Below are 14,997 nucleotides of genomic sequence, written 5' to 3'. Positions count from 1 at the left end.
GTCTTCTAGCTGATGAAGAATGAGTTCATAGATCATGCACAGCCCGTGGGCTTTCTCAGGACATGTATCAGTCTAATTCTCAATCTCTATTATAACAAGATTTTACTTAACATCAATACACTGGGCAATCAAGTTGTATTTTATATCTAATGCCTTTACGTGTGTTATAGAATAATTGCAGAAAATGTTACTATTAGACAAGACTACTAGACAATTATTATATTATATTAACAGCAGTAACAATAGTAATAGTTATTGTTCCTGACACCATGCTAAGCATTTTACTTGTACTCACTTTTTCCCTACCATATTATTATCCCCAACAAGAAATTCAAATAGATGATGACCAGGTAAGGAAATATCCAAGATCTAAAAGATAATGAATATTAAACTAGGATTCGAACCTGATCCAATTAAAAAATTGTGCACTCGACCACTAACCAACATTCCTCATATAGAACTAAACACTTAGAATAATCCTGACTTTTAAATAAAAATAATATTTTAAATCTAAAACCACGAAAGTTAATACTAACATTTAATCTTTCTTAGCTGTTTTTCTCTTTAATGAGATATCTATATTTGATATATGATAATGATATATATAATATGATGATATATATTTCTACAATTTATGTACAAAATGCATAAGTGTGTATGTTCCCAACTATCAGGGTTTATAACCTTATGAATAATGAGTTGCTATCATTTACTAATCACCCATCATGTGCCAGGCACTTCACTTTATGCACATTATCTATTTTATTTCTCTGCACAAATCTGAGTCCCATACCTTCAGGCCTAATGTACACTGAAGGACACTCACCTGCAAAATAACTATTGTGAGAAACAATATACAGATCATGGCCTTCCCTTCCTTCTTTAAATACTTCTTCATAGGATTTTGGTGGATTCACCACATCTCTAGCAGAAAATTCTAGAGAAAGAATCATTGAAATCACTTTAAAGATATTTTATTTATAACATATTTATTTATAACACATTTAAATTGACTAGAACAAATGAGAAATGAGGTACACTGATTGCATAAGCTACATGGATACTCTGGGAAAACACAAAAGCAAGGTAAGTAAAGGTTTATCCTGTATTTTGAAATCTATGTAGTATTACTAACAAATCTTAAATCAAAAAAAATTATTTTTAAAAGTTATCAAGAAAGACAGGACATAGTCTAAGTGTCACTGTGTTGGTGACCCCCAATTGATCTGGCTCACTCCCTAGAATTCTGGAGAATAATCAAAATTGTATGGATTGTCCTGAGCCACATTCTAAAACTGGTTAAATTTTAAATTTTCAGAACCTCTGGACAAATTTTATTTTAATTTGCCCCAGACTTCTCAAGACAATTATGTAAGCAAATTTGAATTAGAAATCCTGATGCCCTGTGGCATAGCCATGGTGCAATTTTGGAAGCTGTAGGCAGGCAGGCACACCCTCAAATCCATTTTGATATGAATCTCCATCCTCAAAGTGGCCCAAAGTGCCAGGGAATCATTGGAATCAGGAAGCAAGCTTCTTTCTACTAATTCCAAACCTAAACTATGAAATGTTTAACAGCAGCTTTTCATGACAGGTGGTCCCCAGTGCTGTTGTGCACAGTGAATTCGCTTCATTGTTTTGCATAATGATTTATAATATAATTCCATTTAAAATTTCATTCTTCCCTTTCAATCTGTCAACATAAATTAATATATTTTCTTTCTTTTGGATTTTCTGCCAAGAACTGGGGTCAAAATAATCTTTTAAAATAATATTTCTTTTTGATATAGTAATCATTAAACAGATTAATACACATGCACATTTTAGAACATTCTTGCTATTATATATTCAAATAAGGTACACCTTGACAGTACTTTTCCATACTAAGTGGACTAATCATCGATATCAGCTATGATCTAATTGCTGTAATGCTATGTCATATCTACATAAACAATAAATGCAATCCTATTAAAATAAAGTACTTTATCTGTTCTAAAATACATTTTTCATGTTTCAATCTTTATGCATGATACAATAAAGTTTAACTGAATATTACACTTCCTCCCCACCCCTTATTTTTTTTTTTAACTACCTCTGACGACTGCTGTCCCAAATGTGGTATTGAGTATATCCAGGCCTTTCGGTAATCCTGGTGTTTGATCATGAGATTTTCCTAATGGCGCCCATCGATTACTAAAATATATTGATTCCTTTTTATCTTTAATTCTCTGTTGAAATGTTGTAATAGGTTGTGGGTTTATCAATACCTTTGCCTAAAAGAATCATACAAAGTACAAATGTAACAACAAAAAAGTATAGATTATCAATACCTTTACCTAAAAGAATCATACAAAGTACAAATGTAACAACAAAAAACTGAAACTCCAATCACTGGGGAGAAGAGAATAAGACTGTGAGAAAACATTTCATCATCTTTGCCTTTGCTCATCTTCACATGAACTGTCAGAATTGGCACTGTGAACCTTAAACATGTCTAGACATGTATTTTCTTTTTGACATGATAATACATGTCAACAGAGAAAAAGTTTCAATGGGGTTAAATGATTTAGGAGGGGAGCTTCCAAAATACATGCCTGAAACATTCCCAGAGAGTAGAAATGGAAAACACAAGAACCAAATCATTTCCACAAAGTCTCTCCAGACATGTGGCAAGTCCTCTGACTCTACACTGTCCATTCAATAAATAACAGATAGCACTTGGATTCCACCTCCACTTCCACTCAAAGTATATGCAAGTACTCTGGAGTGCCTCTGAGCCACGATTTCTAGGTTTCTGGCCTCTCTATTCACTAACAAAACCTGACTGAATTTCTCTTCACTGTGAGAAAATAAAACGTAACTTGGCTTTTATTGTCTGAAAGGAGAAGATATCGCTTAGGGCTTACACCTTTCAATTCTCTACACTCTCATCACTGTACTTCTTAGATTTTCTTTTCCATTTCTCAAGGTTAAAGGTAAAAGTAAAATTTGAACTGATGATTTAATTAACAACTTATTTGTGTATTTTCACTTTGGCTAGTGAGTAACATTCGGGTGGGTGGAAGAAAAGAAAAGTTACCGGTATTGAATGTGTAGATCTGAGTCCATGTGTCAAATAAGGTGGGATTTGGGGATCATTCGCTCTGCCATAAAACACTCTTTCTGCTCCAACAGGTGGATATCTGAAGTTGAAAAATTTTTTTGCCTCCGGTGGGGTCGTTAACTACAAACAGTGAAACAAGAAAATAGAATTACTAATTATAGTATTTAATATATAGAGATTGACCTGAGTCATATCCCAAGCCTGGTTAAATTTCCAATTCCCAATCAATGAACACCCTTCATTAGACCAGTGTAGTAGCACACCAGTGCAGTGTAGTGGGGAAACTGTAACCCCTAGTATTGTAACTCCCTAAAATGTACTTTGAATTGATACCAAATTTCAAAATTAAAGCAAGGGAGTATCTAGTGCAGAAAACATATTTTGTTTGACTATTTCCTATTGAAATAAATCAAAATCCCTGTTTTTGTTGTTGCTATTGTTGTTTAAAGATTTATTTATGCATACAAGAACTGGGGTACAGGCCAGAGTTGTGGGGGTGAGAGGAGTCACGAGAGACAGAGTAGGGAACAGAACAGGCAGACTGACTGAAAATACACTGCTGAGGGGAGCAGCGGGTGAGGCAGGAGAGGTCTACTGTGTCATGTGGGTTGCTCCCTGGCCAGGGATGGCACTCGTGCTGCAGTGGCTGCGGATAGCTTCATAGGTTGTGTTTCAACCCCTTGCACCACCAGGGAGGCCCAAAATCCCTTTTGTTTTTGCAGAACTAGAAATTATAAGCCTGGAATTTTCATTTTCTTGAATGAAATCAAGAGGTGGCCTTGAAACACAGTGAAGAATCCAAATGCCCATATTAAATGTATACAGTTTTCATAAGGAAGGTTGAGACTTGTCTTACAATGTTCACATAAAAGGTAAAAATATAAACTCAAGTGCATAATGAAAATCCTCACCCTGGGAAGTTTTTCAGTCAAGCAGTTTGCAACTCTGTATCCAATAGGAATAACTTTACCAGCCTAAGGAAAAAAAAGCAATAGATCATCACTGTCAGGGTAGAGAGAAAGGATTTTGAAGAACAGATTTTTTTTCAAATTCTGGCCTGTGTTTCTAATGCTACAGTTATTTTTAAGCACTGTAACACTACTCAGAAAAAAAGAAGCAAATGGCAAATCTAAAGCAACCCTGACTCATAAACATTAAGTGCTTCTTTGATTCTTCTTCCATTTAATCTCATCTTTCTTCCATTTATCATGCATGTTAACTAAATACCCACTAGATGCCACGAACTACACAATAAGAATTCACCTCATTAACATTTCTTTCTCTGAATACCTCTCATAAATATATTTCTAAAAGAGCTTGCCTAGAGCTTTTCTATTGCCATGTATGGCTCAGACTGTCTCATGTTACCAAATGTATCTCTGCCTTCTTCAACTGATACCTTTTAATTATTAAAAACTAAGAATGGCCACTACTGGATAGTCACCTACCACCAGATCAGAATAATTATAAACCTAGAAAACTCCTAAGTCACCCATCAAACCCCCTCTTTCATCAGAGACCCACAATTAAATGGCAAATTCTTAACACTATCATCTCCTAAAAGGGTTTCACTGTACTCTGTGATCTCTAATTCTGTGTTAATTTCAGGCAGTCATTTCTTTGGAATAGCCATCTAACTTTTCACCTATAATTCATTATCTTCCGCTTCCCGCCCATGTTTACTACTGAAAGAACTAACTTCCTAATTAGTTTGAAGATTGAGGAGTGAAATGAAGGTTAACAGAGAAAGAAGGAAGCAATCAGAAAACACAGAAAACAAAGCTGCCATCTAGGAAGGGTGGCAGAGAAATCAGAAGAAACCAGACAAGGTTAAAAGCCAAAAGAGTCGAAAGGACAACGGATATCAGAATGCCAATGGATGCTCTTGCTTCTGTTTCTATTGAGTAAATCTTTCACAAAGACTGTCAATGAAATCTCTTCAGTTTGATTTCAGAAATCCAAACTAATCAGTTTATCATCTTAATAAAGACACGGTAATATGTAATTCCTAGGGAAAGTACTAGAAAAAAAAAATAAAACTTACACTTGGCCAGCAAGGCATCCGATCAAAAAATTTCCCAGCGTATATGGATCTGATGCGATCTGGAGGCTCCACTCCCGGTTCGGTGTTTTCAGCATCCTTTTTCTCTTCAGGTTGCTGGGCAGAATGGCCCTCTGCAGGGTCTATGATCAAGCCTAATTGAGGCTCTGTGTTCTTAGTTTCATCTTCCTCCTCTGAAGGGGGTAGCCCAATGTCCACCTCCACAGGAGGCATCATCTCTTGGCTGGGCGTCATCCCAACACAAGTAGATTCTTTTTCTACCTCCTGTTCAGGTTCCATACTCAGTGAAGGCTCCTTTCCCACCGAATCCCCTAAGCCTTCAGGGGCACCAACCATAGCATCTCTCCTGCTCCCTAGAGCCTGTGGGGTGGGGTCATTAACTACAAACAGTGAAACAGGAAAATAGAATTACTAATTATAGTATTTAATAAGTGGAGATTGACCTGAGTCATATCCCAAGCCTGGTTAAATTTCCAATTCCCAATCAATGAACACCCTTCATTAGACCAATATAGTAGCACCATGCCCACCCACCATGCCCAAGGGAGACTGGATTATCTTGCAGGTGAACACTCCAGACCCCCATTGTCTAACTCCATTCTTCCTGACAACATATCCAGAAAAGGTTTTGTTTCCCGTGAGCCTGAGACCCTGTAGACTCCTAAATTACTCCTTTCCATGAGGGTGCTAGAAATAGTCTGTCTTTTTGATCTCATTTCAGGGTCCTCACCCAATGGAGATTGTTTCTGGTGATGGCATCCTCTCCTCGACCTTTATGCCTAACAAAAGGGCTCTCTCCCCCTGGGGAATCTTCTTTTCCGAATTCCATGCTGAGCCCCAACTCTATAGGAGATTTTTGACCCCACGATGACCCTCCTTTCTCCTAAGTCAGCCTTTTTTTTCCTGGGGAAGTCCTACCTTTGTGCTCAGTGGAGACTTTCTCTCAGACAGGTAGGGGCACCCATCTCTAAGGGAAAGGCTTTACCTGGGTCAAGGGAAGTTCCCAGTCCCTTGGGGGGCCCAAATCTTTTTGGGATCCCACTCTCACGAAAGAACACATCTCCATTCGGAATCCCTGCCTATGGTTTCCAGCCTACCACTTAACTACCGGGGTTCACCGAGGGAAAGAGAAGCCGCAGGTCTGTTTACACGGTTACCTGAGAAACGGGGGCGTGGCTTGGCTTGCAATTCTTTCTCCAACTGATCACCGCCCCATTCTCTCTGCCTGCCTCCCTTATCTATCCCTCGGTTATGATTTCCTTCCACATCTTGTTTTCTCTTCCTTACTAGATTTGAAGGGCAAGAAAACTGTAAGGATATGGTCTTGAGCACTAGAGCAAATGCTCTCACCAACTACTCTTGGGTCGCCCAAACCCAAGATGGGTTCAGCCAGAGGCTTCCTGCAGGTCAATGGCCTATTAATTTTACTGATCAGAGAATACATAACACACTGGTGGTGACCACACATTTTAGATCCTTTCTTGTGCAAGTACATGTGCACTTCATATCGTTCTTCTTGTGCTAAAGAACTACTTTAAATTCTGTAAAGTTATTTTATTTGGCCCCTGTGGTACAGTGATATTTTAAAGTCTTTGAGAACACTTACATTTCAATAACTGTTTTATGTAACATCTAAAGTATATTAAAGATTGAAATGGTACACAATAATGCATATTGGATTGTTAAAATACTGTGGGCTAACTCAAACTAATTTTTAAACATGAGATTTTATTTAAATTGGGGTTAACCTCTGTCCGAGTTTATCAAAGTATATTTGGTGAAATATTTTTCATATTCTACACATATTAAGGATACAGAGAACATGTACCTTAGAATTCGAGTGGAATTTATAGGAGTCCATTCTTTCTAAGAACTCTATAGAAAACGTGTAAAATCCCACAAATTTTTAAGAGATGACTAGGGAAATACTATTTCACATTTGTAAAAACCATTTACCAAAATTTTCTAGTGATTAAATACTCCAGAAAGACATTTTAAAAAAACAATAAATATATATATCCTCCACCCAATGCACTTTAAATAACTTGGTAGTATATAAATCAATATGTTCCTATAAGGGTTCATCCAATTCTTTCAATTTACAAATATCTCTTGAACCCATATTTTGTTTTTGTTTTTTTCTTAAAGATTTATTTTTTTTATGCATGCAATAACTGGGGTACAGGCCAGAGGCATGGAGGATGAAAGAAATCACCAGAGACAGACTGGGAAACAGAGCAGGCAGATTGACTGAATACACTGCTGAGGGAAGCAGCAGGTGAGGTCTGCTGCCCCATGTGGGTAACTCCCTGGCTGGGGATCGAACTCATGCTGGGATGGAACTTATGCTACAGTGGCTGTGTATTGCTTCATAGGTTGCGCCTTAATCCTTTGCACCACCAGGGAGACCCTGAACTCATGCTTTGTATCAGTGCCAGAAATATAAATCAATACCTTTCTTGTGGAATTTACATTCTAATAGGGGTATTCGTTAAATAAACCAGTAAGTAAGATCATTTGGCATAGCGCTGAGTGTTATGAAGAAACAGAAAGCTTTGCTATGGAAGGAAGCTAGTTTAGAATTGGTGGAAGTTCCTTAGGTAGGTATCATTGGAACTGAGGCTTGCATGATACTCTACAAAGACAAAAGCTTTTTTTAAAGATTTATTTTTATTTATTTATTCATACAAAAACTGGGGTGTAGGTCAGAGGCGTGGCCTACAGAGAACAGAAAGCAGAAAGCAGAAAGAGTGGATACATTGAAACACACTGCTGTGGGGGAGCAGCGGGGAGACAGGAGAGGTCTGCTGTCATAGGTGGGTTACCTCCCTGGCCAGGATTGAACTCATTACACAGTGGCTGGCTTGATAGCTTGATAGCACTGAAATTTAACCCTTGCACCACCAAGGTGGCCCAGGCAAAGACAAAAGCTTTTAAAACATGAGTAGATCAAGTTTCCACAGCCTTTTGCTCATTGCCTTGCCACCGTAATTATAATTCCTTATGTAAGAGTTAAGGAATTATAAGGAGTGCCAGCTCAAAATAAATATTATCGTTCATTAACAACTGTGCAAAGATTAATTTTTCAACCATACAAGGGAGAAAAGATTTAGAAAAGGTAGAAGATAGACTGTGCTGTGTGTGATTGAGAGATGCAAGGTCAAGGAGATTAGTTGGATTAGTTGAATAGAGATTTGAGGGAAAAGCAAGCATTAAGGACAGTATTTAAGATCTGATGACTTTATTCAGGGCCCACTTGTAGCTACCTTGACACAGTCTATGAACTATTATACCCCATGTTTGACACTAAATATATAATTATTATTCCTCCTTAGTTATCTGGGGCTAGAGGGAAAAAAAAAAACATAGTAAGCAAAGTTTTACTGTGGTATTTCATAAAAAAAAAAACCACTGGATCTAAGAAGTGTTAGCAATGGGAGTAGCAGTCTCCCAGGCAAACAACACGACTAAGCTTCAAAATATTGTGGAATGTATTCATGAAGGCCATGCATCTAAAAACAAAATTGTTAAAAAGAAATGAATGAGGAAGATCCTAGGATGATGAAATTGGAGAGTTCCTGGCAGTTTATAAATTTCAGTATTCATGAGTTATGAAGTCTTGGGTCAAATGTTCACATTTCTAAATGGAAATAAGTTCACAAATATTTTGGAAGTCTTTATTACATCCATCAAAGTTCCAAAAGGAGTGAGATAATGTGGGCCTCCCTGGTGGCCTAGGGGTTGAGTCTCAGCACTTTCACCACTATGGCCTGAGCTGGATCCCTGGACACAGCACTAACCCACATGGCGCAGCAGACCTCTCCTGTCTTGCCCACTGCTCCCCTCAGCAGTGTATCTCAGTAAATCTGCCTGTTCAGCTCCCCTCTTTGTCTCTGGTGAATCCTCTCACCTCCCAGCCCCTCCCCCCCACACCTCTGGCCTGTACCCAGTTCTTCTACACAAAATTTAAAAAAAAAAATTAAATAATGAATAAATTATAGGGCAGGCCCTTAAGAACTTCAATGTCTAATGGGAATACAAGTCTATGGAAAAAAGTCTAGGCACTCTGACTGTAAAATGAGGCATATTTGTAGTCCCCCCGCTATGGAGTTTTGCTTTCAGCAGGTTCAGTAGCCTGTGGTCAACCCTAGTCTGAAAATATTATCAGTTAAAATTTTTGAGAAAGAATATTCACATAACTTTTGTTAAGGTGCACTGTGATGATTGTTCTAGCCTATTAATTGTTGCTAATCACTGACTGTGTCTAATTTATAAATTAAGCCGTATCATAGGTGCATACATATAGGGAAAAAATACAGTGGTTTGGTACTATCTGTGGCTTTAGGCACCCATGGAAGGTGTTGGAACATATCTTCCATGGCTAAGGGTGCACTATTGCTACTAGAATCACTACAGGGAGTAAAGCAAAGTACTGTGAAACTGCAGGAAAAAGATAAATTCAGTAGTAGTAGTCTCAGATACTGTCCAGAGGAGTTAGGAATCTCACCCAAGGAGAGACTTGCAGAGACGGGTGGTAGGAAAATGGTGTTCCAGGAGGAAAGAACAAAGTGATCAAAGATGCCAAAATGTTAACGCACAGGCATCATCAGGAAATATAGAGTAGACTGGCATGATTAGGGTACAGACCAAGAGTCTGGCAAGAGGAAAGATAAAGGGTATAGAAAAAGAATAAATGAAACCTAGGTTGGCACTAGAATCGCTGAATCTGGGGCCCTGTTTTTGCAAGCAGAGATACCATCAAATGTTTTCCAGCAGAATAACTGGCTAAACTGTATAGATTGAAAAGCCAGGCATGTGCATTAATTCCAGTTTGTAGGAATACTACCATGGCCCCAAAAAATTGGGATTATGTCTCAGATTTGGGGATAAGAGAATTTTTGATAGAATGGATAATGGAAGAGGTGAAGATGATTTTGCAGTTTCAAGTCCAGATGACTGGGAGGCTGTTAATGCCTGTCACCAAGCAAAAGCAAGTTTGGGATGAGACAAGTTTGGATTTGGACATACTGTTGACATGCCAAAACTGATGTGACATATCCTATTTCCTGATTCTTCCAGGGATTGTCCAAGAAGTATTACCATGACTAACGTCATATTGGAAAAATCCCTTGGTGATAAAGTGCCACAGATACTATTCACATATGATAATTATGTTCTTCTGGTTAGTAACTGAGGAGTTGATCTGATAGACTGGCTATTCAAGGGTTCAAATCATCTTCATTGCATAATGTTGACTGAGCACCAATAGGATACCTCACCCAAGTACACCTCAAAGACAATCAATATTGATGTCCTCAAAACAGGGCTATAAATGGTAAACTGCAAACTCAAAAGTAGTCCTGATCCTGAGGGAAAATCAATTTAGAATTCTATCAAAGTACAAGACGAATTTTAATTTATTTTTCTTTCAGATGCCTGGACAGTGACTACCTTGTAAGCTTTAACCAAAGTAACGCCTTATGCAGGTCTGCAGACGAGGGTAATGTTTTGGGCTTCGGTTGTGGAGCCAGCCTGCAAGTTGGAATCCAATTTCATCAAGTCCGTAGAGATTTTGGACAAGTTACTCAATCTCTGAGCCTCAGATTCTGTACCTGCAAACAGGCACGCCTCATCCACCAATTCCACATCCATGACTTCAGATTTGCTCCAGGCACCGTGCTAAACAGGGGTGAGAACCACTCGGTGGAGTTACTAAAGCAGTAAGGCAGACAACAGTCAGTTTCAGCGTGACAGCCCCAGTGTAAAAACACAAATCGGACAATCCCTGCAAAGCATTCAGCACAGCAATGAGCAAAAGGAAACTTATTTTAGGATTTGCCTCCCTCCACCAAAATCAAGTAAACTCTCCCTGACAGCAAGTTTTTAAGACTTCGCCTCTTGCAGACAGACAGCTTTGGGGCTGAAGAAGTTTATTCCCTTCTCTTTGGAGTAAATATCCTTTACACCCCCCACCCCAGCCCCAGTGTCAAGTCGAGGGTCTCGAGCTGGGAAATCCTCTTTCAAGACCCCTCTACCAGCTGTCAGGATAGGGGGTGTCACCGGGTAAGGTCAGGGGGACTGTGCGCAAATATTCAGAGGAAACTTGGCCGCACCACCAAGGCTGAGCGCAACACCCCCAGGGTTTCCGGGGTAGCCCGAAGTGGGGGCGGGCGAGGAGCTGCCCGGGCTCCGGGACGCCCGGACGCCGCGAGCACAGGACCACCGCCCAGATAACAATGGCGCCGGCGAGGGCGGGGCCCGCGCGCCTGGGGAGAGGGCGGGGGAGGGCGGTGCGGGTCACGTGACGCGCCCCGCCCCGCCCCGCGAAGCCGCCGCGACTCGAAGGGTTTTGAACTGCAGGCCTGAGCGGATGAAGCGCTGGTGCCGGCGGCGACCGGAAGTGACGGCGGGGCGTAGCCCGCGACGTGCAGCGACGTGGCGGTGAGGCCGGCGCTGGGCGGCGGAAGTGGCTCCGGCGCTGGGACTTGAGTGTTTGTGTTTTAGTTCGAGAAGGAGCCGGCGGCCGGCCTGAGGGGAGGAGGCCGGGGAGGGGAGGAGGAATTCCTCGGCACTCCAGCGCCGGCGGCGGCGGCGGAGGAGGAGAGAGGCCGGAGGAAGGCGGAGCAGGGAGAGGCGGGGACGGAGCCCGACGGGGGCGGCACCGCGGCGCGAGCCCGGCACCGTCCAGTCTGAGGGGAGCGGCGCGAGGAGGAGACGCCGCCGCCGCCAGAGCCACAGCCTCGGCCTCGGCCTCCGAGCCCCCGCGGCCCCGCGCGCTGCGCCTCAGGTAACCGAGCTGCTCCCCCGCCGGCCAAGCGAGCCCGGGACCCGGCTGGTCCGCGCTCCCCGGCCCGCCCGCCGCCCTCCCGGCGCGGGGTCCCCCGCCCCTTCTCCCGCGCGCGCCGCCGCCTCGGGCCGCGAGCTGTCGAGTCCCGCTGCGCTCTCCGCCGGCCCTGTGACTCCTTCCCCGGGGGGCTCTGGAAATCAGGGTTCGGGCACTGACTGAGGGAGCGACGGGTGTCACCCGCTTCCCTTCTCAAGATGGCGCCGCCAAGGCGTCCTGGAGGCCGTGGTTCCGCCTCGCTCCTGGCCTGCCAGTCCTGGGGTGCGGGGCGGGCTGGCGTGGGGGGGTCCTGGCCTCAGCCCGGCCTGGTTCGGGGGAGCAGGATCGGGCAGCTGGCCAGCGCGCCCGGCGAGCCCGGCTTGTTCCGCACCTGTGAAGTTGGGTTGTTGCAGCTGCTCAGGTGCGCTGCCCGGGGGTTCGGGGCCTACAGCAGGTGTGAGTTTGGGCAGCTCCGCCTACCTTCGACTTCCAAAGACGGGTTCATGGAGGGAGGAGGAGGCTGGTCGAAATAGTGTCTGTTCTGCATGAGGTGGGGGACAGCAGTTCACTGAAGAACTGAGGATCACCAGGCTGTGGGGCACCCTAAGTAGGTAGAGACCATTAAACCTGTTGTGATGTCTTCCCTGGTTGTCCCCGCCCCGCGCCCCCACCCCCAAGACTTTCAGACTTTTTAACCTCTGAACGTCATAATTCACATATTTGGTTTTTTTTTTTTGGTCGTCTGCTGAAGCGGTATCTGAGCGTTGTATCAGTTACCTTTCACATAACTAATAAAGAAAAATCCCATGGGCACACCACCGTATACTCAGGACAGCTCAGAGTTATTCTCAATGTAAAACCGGGACCTAGGAGCTGAGGGGAACTGTAAGCAAAATTAACAGACTGGGGCCTGGTACAAAATATTTGCGTAATGTTAACTGCAGCTGTTCATGAAATTTTTGTTAAAGAGCACCCGTAAGGACGTCAGAATAAGTTATTTTCAAAAGATTTAAAATTGCATTTTCTGCAAAATCTTTCTTTTGCAAAATGGAAGTTTCGGTGAGTTGTGCATATAAGCACTTACCCGTAATGTGTTGACTGTATAATTGAATTGTTTCTTGTTTGAGAGCCTTGGGGTAACTAAAATCCAATAGCTTTAAACCTTAAAGGCAAGGCTAACTACTAACCTTGTCTTGCTGGGTTTTTTTTAATGCGAATCTGATGTTTCCCTTATTTCAATTTACTGGTTGTCAATTTCGTAGATAAAAAGACATTTGGGAAGAGTTTAAATTGCTGTTCTGTATAATATTACCCGGACACATGGTTGGTGCATTTTCAGCCTACATGGCATTCTGTTGCTTGTTTTACCACAGACCAGTTTTCGATCTCTATGTGTTAGCATTGTATTAGATTTCTTAACGTATATTTTCTCATTCTCACAGTAGCTATGTAAATTGGGTATACCCAAAATAAAGACTTGGAAATGAAAGTATTTGTTCCGGCAGAGACTAGTAAAGTCAGGATTAGATCCCCAAATCTGGTCTGGTATGTTTCCTGAGGGCTAGAGTGGGGGAATTGGGGCTTAGTTAAATGTGGGAATTGGAGCTTTTTTTCTGTAACTATTATTACAGAAGATTTTTTAAATATAAAGAAATAGGGAGAATAGTATAATGATCCCAGAACCTAGCTTCAATTCTCTTGTTGCCAATCTTGTTTTATTTATGTTCTCATTGTTGGGAAGCAACTCAGACACATCATTTCATCTATGAATGTTTCAGTATGTATTACTAAAGAAAGATAAGGACTCTTCAGAGCTTGTGTTTAAATAAGGCAGAAATGATTTTATGGTCGCCAGAATATAGGCTTTTATGGGTTTATTAATGAACTTAAAGAGTGATTCTTATATACTCAGTTCATGGGAAAGGCACATTTCTTATGTGAGGTAGCTAAATTGCAGAGGTTATAGGGGGAGAATCTTCACATTTAGTATTGTTAGCATGTGATGATCTTTTTATTACAGTGGAAGAAAGCTGATTTGTGAGTAGTTTGGGAAAAATTCTTTTAAGTGTTTGCTGATTCCTTTGAGATTGAAAAGTAGTCTCATTAGACAGTAAGACAACATAAAAGAAGTTGGCATAAAGACTAGTTTTTTTCCAAATGCATTATATAGAAAATGACATTTGTTAGCCCAAAAACTATAGAAAAGTATAAGTAAATAAAAAAACAAGCTTAGCAATGTAGACAACTACTGCTAACATTGCCAGACACATACTTGAGTACATGAGAAAACAGTCTGTAGCTAATAGATACACAAACCTAGAAGCTTTAAAATTGGTTGCTCCAAAGTCTCTGTTAAGCAAAACAAAAAAAAAAAGTACCATTTAATAGAATGGTACTATTTAATAGAAATCTTCTAATATAGCCAGCAGTTTTGGAGCTCTTGCTTACGTTTTAGGATCAACACTAAGAGCTTTCATCAGAATTGCTTTAACCTGAATAGTCTGGTTCCAGAACCTGAACTCTTGCCTCAGTTTTAAAACCCAGCTCTGTCACCGCTCTGTCACAGTAGCTATGTGACCTCAGTCAAATTATATAACCTCAGTGTATGTTTCCTCAATTTTTTAAGGATTGTAATAGTCCATAGGATTGTTTAGTGACTATGTGAGTACTAAAAGTAGTACCTAGAACAAAGTTAAGTCTTAAAAAAGTAAAAAGCTCTGAAAATGAAAACATGATTTCAGGCTAAAAGTTCATGCCTTACATTATTTCGATATTGAAATAGTGAATTAAACCAGAGGACATTCAGTACCTAGTAGAGTTTAGAATTGCCATGCAATGACATGTTGTGGGCAAGGTTTAGTTAAGTTTTTAATAGTAGATAATGCTTTGTTTTACTTCATATTTGTTTCCTTACAGGTTTCTTTACCTCCGGAAGAAGAAAAATTGACACCTCACATCCTGGAAGTTCATTCAAAAAACTGAAATTAGGGACTTCTTTCAAATTTGGAC

At 41.1% G+C, this 14,997-nt stretch overlaps 1 protein-coding gene across 1 annotated transcript in view; it reads right to left on the bottom strand.

Annotated features, from left to right (window-relative positions):
• The window catches only part of EFHB (EF-hand domain family member B), a gene marked incomplete at its 5' end in the record, with an annotated part of 33,628 nt that extends 27,403 nt beyond the window's left edge, over positions 1-6,225 (bottom strand). The window contains 13 exon segments of the mRNA XM_084247096.1: positions 827-937; positions 2,093-2,273; positions 3,080-3,223; positions 4,015-4,077; positions 5,148-5,545; positions 5,696-5,728; positions 5,731-5,906; positions 5,908-5,954; positions 5,956-6,027; positions 6,029-6,076; positions 6,078-6,119; positions 6,122-6,186; positions 6,189-6,225. Coding sequence (XP_084103222.1) covers positions 827-937; positions 2,093-2,273; positions 3,080-3,223; positions 4,015-4,077; positions 5,148-5,545; positions 5,696-5,728; positions 5,731-5,906; positions 5,908-5,954; positions 5,956-6,027; positions 6,029-6,076; positions 6,078-6,119; positions 6,122-6,186; positions 6,189-6,225 — 1,417 coding nt within the window.
• Between the last annotated feature and the right edge of the window lie 8,772 nt (positions 6,226-14,997).

The sequence above is a fragment of the Talpa europaea genome (genome assembly GCF_964194135.1).
Source record: "Talpa europaea genome assembly, chromosome: 11".
In the NCBI taxonomy this organism is placed as follows: domain Eukaryota; kingdom Metazoa; phylum Chordata; class Mammalia; order Eulipotyphla; family Talpidae; genus Talpa; species Talpa europaea.
Note: the sequence above shows the minus strand (reverse complement) of the source record. Positions and strands in the feature narration are given on the sequence as shown.